Here is a 5,885-nt window from a genome sequence, read left to right as displayed (position 1 = left end):
CCAGGCTGTGCATGTCCCCATGCGGCCGTGGGAAGAAGGCGTAGAGGTGCCGCGTGCCTGTCAGGACCTCCACCGGCCGGGCCACATGGCAGTGGTGGGGCAGCCGCAAGTAGGGCTCCAGCACCGCCAGGGCCTCACAGGCCGGGTACACCTGTGGGAGCATGGTGTGAACACGGGTGGGGACCCCGTGGGGCCCAGGTCAGCCTTGCAGCCAGTCACAGCCAACTACTGCGTGCTGGGCCTTGTGCCCCAGCGCTTCAGCAGCAGGTCACTCAATCCTGACCAAGCAGAGGGCCACACGGCGAGCAAGGGACAGAGCTGCAACTGAATCCCTGTTCTCTATCATCTGTGCTCTTAGCTGCGAGCTCATATGGCCTTAAACCTCAGATAATTAAAAACAACAGATAACCTGAACAAAAATAACCCCCCCAAACAGAGGGCGTCCAAAAGAGGAGATAATGCAGAAGTAACTCATCCTTCCCCTCATCATCAATATGGCTACCATTCTCTGGGATTCACTGCCCACCCACCCTTTCCTTTATTCCACAAGCAGGCATTGAATGCCTACCTGTACCAGCCACTGGGGCACTAACTTGACTGACAGCCATGGTCCCTGCCCTCCTGGTGCCCATAGTCCAATACATGAGACAGTAAAGAGGCCAAAAAAACTAAATACTTACAAATTCTGATAAGAATTGCAAAGGAATACTGGGATAAATAGTATTCTGGCAGGGGGCACCTATTTTAGAAAGTGTAGTCTGGAAGGGACTCTGAGGAAGTGACCTGAATGATTGAGGTGCCCAAGAGATAAGCTTTCTAGGTGGGAGGCACAGGAAGTGCAAAGGCCCTGAGGCAGGAAAGAACCTGAGCTGCTCTAGAAACCCAGCCAAAGATCCATATGGCTAGAATGGGGTGGGGGAGGAAGGTGGGGCCCGTGGTGAAAGTGGGGAGGTTGTGGGGAAAGACGCTAGGGGCTTTATGGACATTAGATGGAAACCTTGCCATATTCCTGAAAGGATGTTCAGAGGAAGGTGACTTGGAAGCCACACAGCTAATCAGTGGTAGAGCAGTCTACTCACTTTGGTTTATCTGCCTTTAAACCCTTTGCTTGTTATTTTGTCTGTGACACACAGAAAATAAAAATAAATAAATAAAGCATATACATATTTAATCCATGAAAAAATTTAAGTAGATGTGTTAAAACAAAACAGTTGGGGTGGCTTGGAGGCAATAATCCAAAACCGGAGACTTTTTTAAAAGTCAGGGCAAGCGCATCCCTGCCTCTGAGCATTTGCACTTGCTTTTCCTGCCACCTGAATGTTCTCCTCTAGATACCACAGGGCTGGCTCCCCCAGTGCAAGTCACTGCTCAAAGTCACCTCCTCAAAGAGGTCTTTCTGGACTTCCCAGCTAAGATCACCTTCACCCCCTCCCCTCCCCACTCCCTTCTCTCCCAGCTCCTAGTTTTTCTCCATAGCAGTTAAGATCACCTGACGTATATTTTACTCATTCACCCCCAGCGCAAACTGTGGGGGCAGAGCTTGGTCTACTTTTGAGCCACACCATGGTACATGGTGCAGGGTGCACGGCACGTACAAGTGCTCACTGAGAGTCTGTTGAATTACTGAATAAGGCGATAATCTAGGAAGACAGGATGTAGATCTTTCTACACACCGACCAGAAAAGCCTAGGCAATGTGGAAACGGCAGGTCGGCCCCCACAGTTCACGCTGGACATAGGAACAGGCACATCCCAGCAGATTTCTTTAAATGTTCCTGAATATCTGGGGCCATGTGAAAGCATGGTGCTTCTGGCTCCAGCTTGCCGTGGTTGTTCCTCTTAGCATGGACCTCCCTCCCCAGGGGAACAGAAAAAAACCTGTGGTGCTGCAGGAAGGGGACCCAGAGTTCAGGGGTTCCTTAGAGCACCTTGGGTAGCCCTGGGGACCAGCATCAGGCAGCCCAGAGCCCAGTGTGATGTCCAGATCTGGCCCTGCCCACTGCACCCCCATCAACAGGAGCTGGAGCCACTGTTACTCCTCCTCCCAGTTGGATGGAGGCTTCAGTCCCTCTGCCTCTCTGTGCCTTCCCAAGGGGACCCAGCCCCCTTCTACCCCTCCCTGTGTACCTGGGTCTCCCTATCCTCCTTACCCCTGCCCACCAGAGCAAACCTGCCCTGCTTGTATCTGAACCACCTCTCCTAGCATGGGGCCCACGGCTCTGGGCTTAACCTGCTTGGGCCCAGTCTCAGCTCTGACACCTCTTGGCTTTGTGAGGTGGCAAGTAACCACAGCTTTCTGAACCTCAGAGCCTGTCCTCTATCTACAGAATGGGCCCAATAATAGTAACTACCTCATAGACTATGTGAGGATTAGAAGAGTGATGCAGACTAGACAATCAGTATAGTACCTGGTGCACAGTAAATACCTACGATTATGCTTTCTCATCTCTGTCCTTGTGAGCTGAGACCTGGCAGTGTCCTGTATGGGTCACTTGGCCCTGCCTGTTGCCTGAATTCTGCCAAGAACTCTGATTTCTGTCAGGAACCCTGGACTGTGCCCTAGGATCCAGGCTTGATGCCATGTGGCTTCATGCATGGCCCTTCTCCTCTTGACTTCAGTCTTTCCATCTGTAAAATGGCCACCGGTAGGCCCAATGACCTCCAGGTTCCCAGGAGTTCTGATGTCTACCATATCTCATCTTACCCTTGTGCAGATGCTTCAAATGGCTCCCCACAGCCTAGTGGGGGCTTCTTCCTAATGCTTTCACAACGAGTGGCTGCCAGCTCTCATCTGCTGGCCCTGTCTGCACCGCCTCTCCATTCCAGCCATAATGAAGTCCTTTTAATTCTCTGAAGTGCTATGCTCTCAATCCTGTAGGCCTCTGCATAGCTGTTTCCCCTGCCTGGAACTCCCTTCTCCCACTTTTCCCTGGCTGACTCCTACTCAGCCTTTTCTGACTCTGCCTTTGAATATACTAGAGGCTTCTCTGTGCTCTCAAGGCCCCTAAGCTCCACCCCAGCAACATTTATCATACTATGGGGCCTAAGCTGTGAATTCCCCCAGGGCTGGGACCATCTGGTTTACCTCTCGGTTTTAGCCCAGCCTGGAGCTTGACAGAGAGCTGAGGATTCACTGGTTGCTTCCCCAACAAAAACAGAACTAAATTAATATAAGGGTCCCTCAGCCTTGGCAATCCTTTCCCAGCCCCCTGTGATGCTTGGGGACAGTGGTCCCTGGAGCATGTACCTTGCAGATGTACTCCGTGCCTGTGGGGCAGTGCAGGGTGCGGTAGGTCCGGCTGCCCTCCTCAGGCTCCAGGAGAACATAGGGTCCAAGCCTGGAGGCAGTGGTCACAGCAGGGGTGTGAACTGGAGCAGGGGGTGGGCTCAGGGGCAGTTGGCAGGAGGGCAGCTTGGGCTGGGGCCCACATCGAGCATGTTTCTGGGTGGGACACTCAGTGTCTAGGTCATCATCCAACTCCAACCGCTTCTTCCTGGAGGGGGCACCCTCAGGAACAGCCAGAGAGGTGGCTTGCATCTAGAAAGAAGGGGAGAAAAGCACTAAAGTAAGGCTGCTTGGTGTCCCCTCTTTTCGTCTGCTGGTGGGAGGATATACTGGCACAGCCTTTATGAAGGGTGACTTGGCGGTATGCATTAAATGGACAAATGCGTATACCCTTGACTGGGTGTCCCACTTCTGGGAATTTATCCTCCAGTTTAAATGCCTACCAAAAAATTAAATATGTGAAAGGCTGCTAATCAGAGCCTTGTGTCTAACAGCAAAAAGCAGGAAATTCCCCCAGATGTCCAGCAGTAGAAGACTGGTTAAAACATCACAGTACAGCCACACAGTGGAATACTATACAGCTCTGAAAAAGACCAGGAACTCTCTACATGCTGATGCAAGTACAAGGTTATCCCTACAGCCCATACGATAGAAACAATTAAATGCCCATCATTAGGAGACTGGTTAAATACATTATATTTCTCTATATGTGGAACAGTTGTAGCCATATTAAAGACTGAGGAAATTCTTTATGTGCTAATTGGAAAGATCTCCAGAGTGAACCGTTAAGTGAAAAAAATGTACAGTGGAGAGGTGGACTTGATGGTTGGTGAGAGGGAGGAAGAGAGACTTTGCACTGTATCTGTTGAGTGCTGTAGTATAGGCAGCTATTACCTCTGAAAGGTAGGGAGGGATGCAAGGAGGGGGAGGGGGAGTAGGGATGATGAAGGATTATGAATCAATGAAGTGTATACTGAATTTACATATGAATGGATGTTCTGGAATGAATATACTTATTGTCAAGTGAACAAAGCTAGCTGCTGAACAATGTACCCAAGATGATCTCATTTATGTAAAAAACCCCACCAGCATGTAACATGATGTATCTGCATATTTGTATATATAGGTGTGTAAATGCACAGGAAAAGGTCTGGAAGGACCCAGACTAAATTGGCCACAGTAGCTTCTGGCCTCCTGGGAGACTCCAGGAGAGGAAGAGATTTGGTAGGGAGGCAAGGGAATTTTCAATTTCAATAACTTAAAATAAAGATTCCACATTCATTTAGTGCTTGAGTATTTCAAAACAGATGGAGTGTATTTCTTTCTTAAAATGTGAACTTTGTCTACATGCAGAGTTAGTCCACCAGCCAGCTCAGTTTCACCATCAGGTGAGAATGAGGCAGGGAGGGGAGGTCTCTCAAAGCCCCAAGATTCACTCATTCAACTTCAGAGGAAGCACCCCGCACCCCCACCCCGGGTACAGCTTTGTCACTGTGTGTGTGGTGGGTGGAGGAGAGGGCAAAGGCCTGTCAGGGAGGAAAGGTTCCCTCCAGCACCCATCTGCCCACCCATCCAGGCTCCAGATGAGGAACAAGGAGGCCCAGCTATGAGGTGTGAGAGGGAGACCCCCATCTCGAATGAAAGACCATAATCCCATCTTGGTAAGAATGCATTAGGGGGTGACTGTAATCAGATATTCCCTGGATGTCATCCTGGCTCAGACCCTTCCTGGCTGGAGAGCCCTAGGCAAGTTCTTCAAAATTCCTGAGCCTCCATTCCCTCATCTGTAAAGTGGATGCAAACCTCATAAGATTTTTGTAATGATGAAATGAAAATACAAATAAATTAACATGGCCCTGTTGCAGGGTAGGTGTCAGGAAATGGTCACTACTGTTGGTTTGTTATTATTATTATCATCATTACTCACAGCTGAAGATGCTGAAGTGCTACCCTTGGGAGTCTCAGAAACTTCTGCAGGGATGAGGTTAGGATGACACTCCTTACTGTACTGGCTATTCAGAGAGTAAAGCAAGATGATCCCTGTCTGTGTAGATGCTTTGTACCCTGCAAAGCCTGAGACTCCCTGGAGTGGCTCTCCCATGGCCACATCGGCACCCCAGGCTGCTTTTGCCCTATCCAGGGCTCAGAGCCTGGTAGGGCCTAGGATGAGCTCCATTGGACAGATGGGGTAGCCGAGTCTATAGATGAACAAGGGAATTTGCATGCCACAGGGCAAGATTAGAATCTCTGCCGTAGGATGGAGGCAGCCCCTAATTTCTACCTCTTGCTGTTCCCTGACACTCCCAGGGGAATAAGGGCGGGTCATACCAAACACACATACTCACACAACCCAGGGCAGACGGGTGTACACACGTCCCCCCAAAACACACTCTGTCCAAGCCAGCCAGCCAAGGCACACATACACGGTAGAGAGGGGCACCCACATCATTAAGAGACACACACCTCGCCCTCCACGCACACGCACACAGAGCTCTCCCAACTATCATACTCACGACTGCAGGACGGATACCAACAAGGCCACACGCTCAGTCTGACCCCCCCGCCCACCCCGCCCCCACGCCCCCACGCCCCCCCCCCCC

The 5,885-nt window shown here is 50.6% G+C and overlaps 1 protein-coding gene across 1 annotated transcript in view; it reads right to left on the bottom strand.

The window, feature by feature from the left end:
- TRIB3 (tribbles pseudokinase 3) overlaps nucleotides 1-5,168 on the bottom strand; it is an 8,988-nt gene extending 3,820 nt beyond the window's left edge. Inside the window, 3 exon segments of the mRNA XM_007446883.1 lie at nucleotides 1-151; nucleotides 3,247-3,537; nucleotides 5,136-5,168. The exon segment at nucleotides 1-151 is cut by the window's left edge and continues 12 nt beyond it. Of these exon segments, the coding sequence (XP_007446945.1) occupies nucleotides 1-151; nucleotides 3,247-3,537 (442 nt within the window). The 5' untranslated portion in view covers nucleotides 5,136-5,168.
- Between the last annotated feature and the right edge of the window lie 717 nt (nucleotides 5,169-5,885).

This window comes from Lipotes vexillifer, unplaced genomic scaffold (assembly GCF_000442215.2).
Source record: "Lipotes vexillifer unplaced genomic scaffold, Lipotes_vexillifer_v1.1 scaffold75, whole genome shotgun sequence".
In the NCBI taxonomy this organism is placed as follows: Eukaryota; Metazoa; Chordata; class Mammalia; order Artiodactyla; family Lipotidae; genus Lipotes; species Lipotes vexillifer.
The sequence above is the reverse complement of the archived record's forward strand: the minus strand, read 5'-3'. Positions and strand labels throughout refer to the sequence as shown.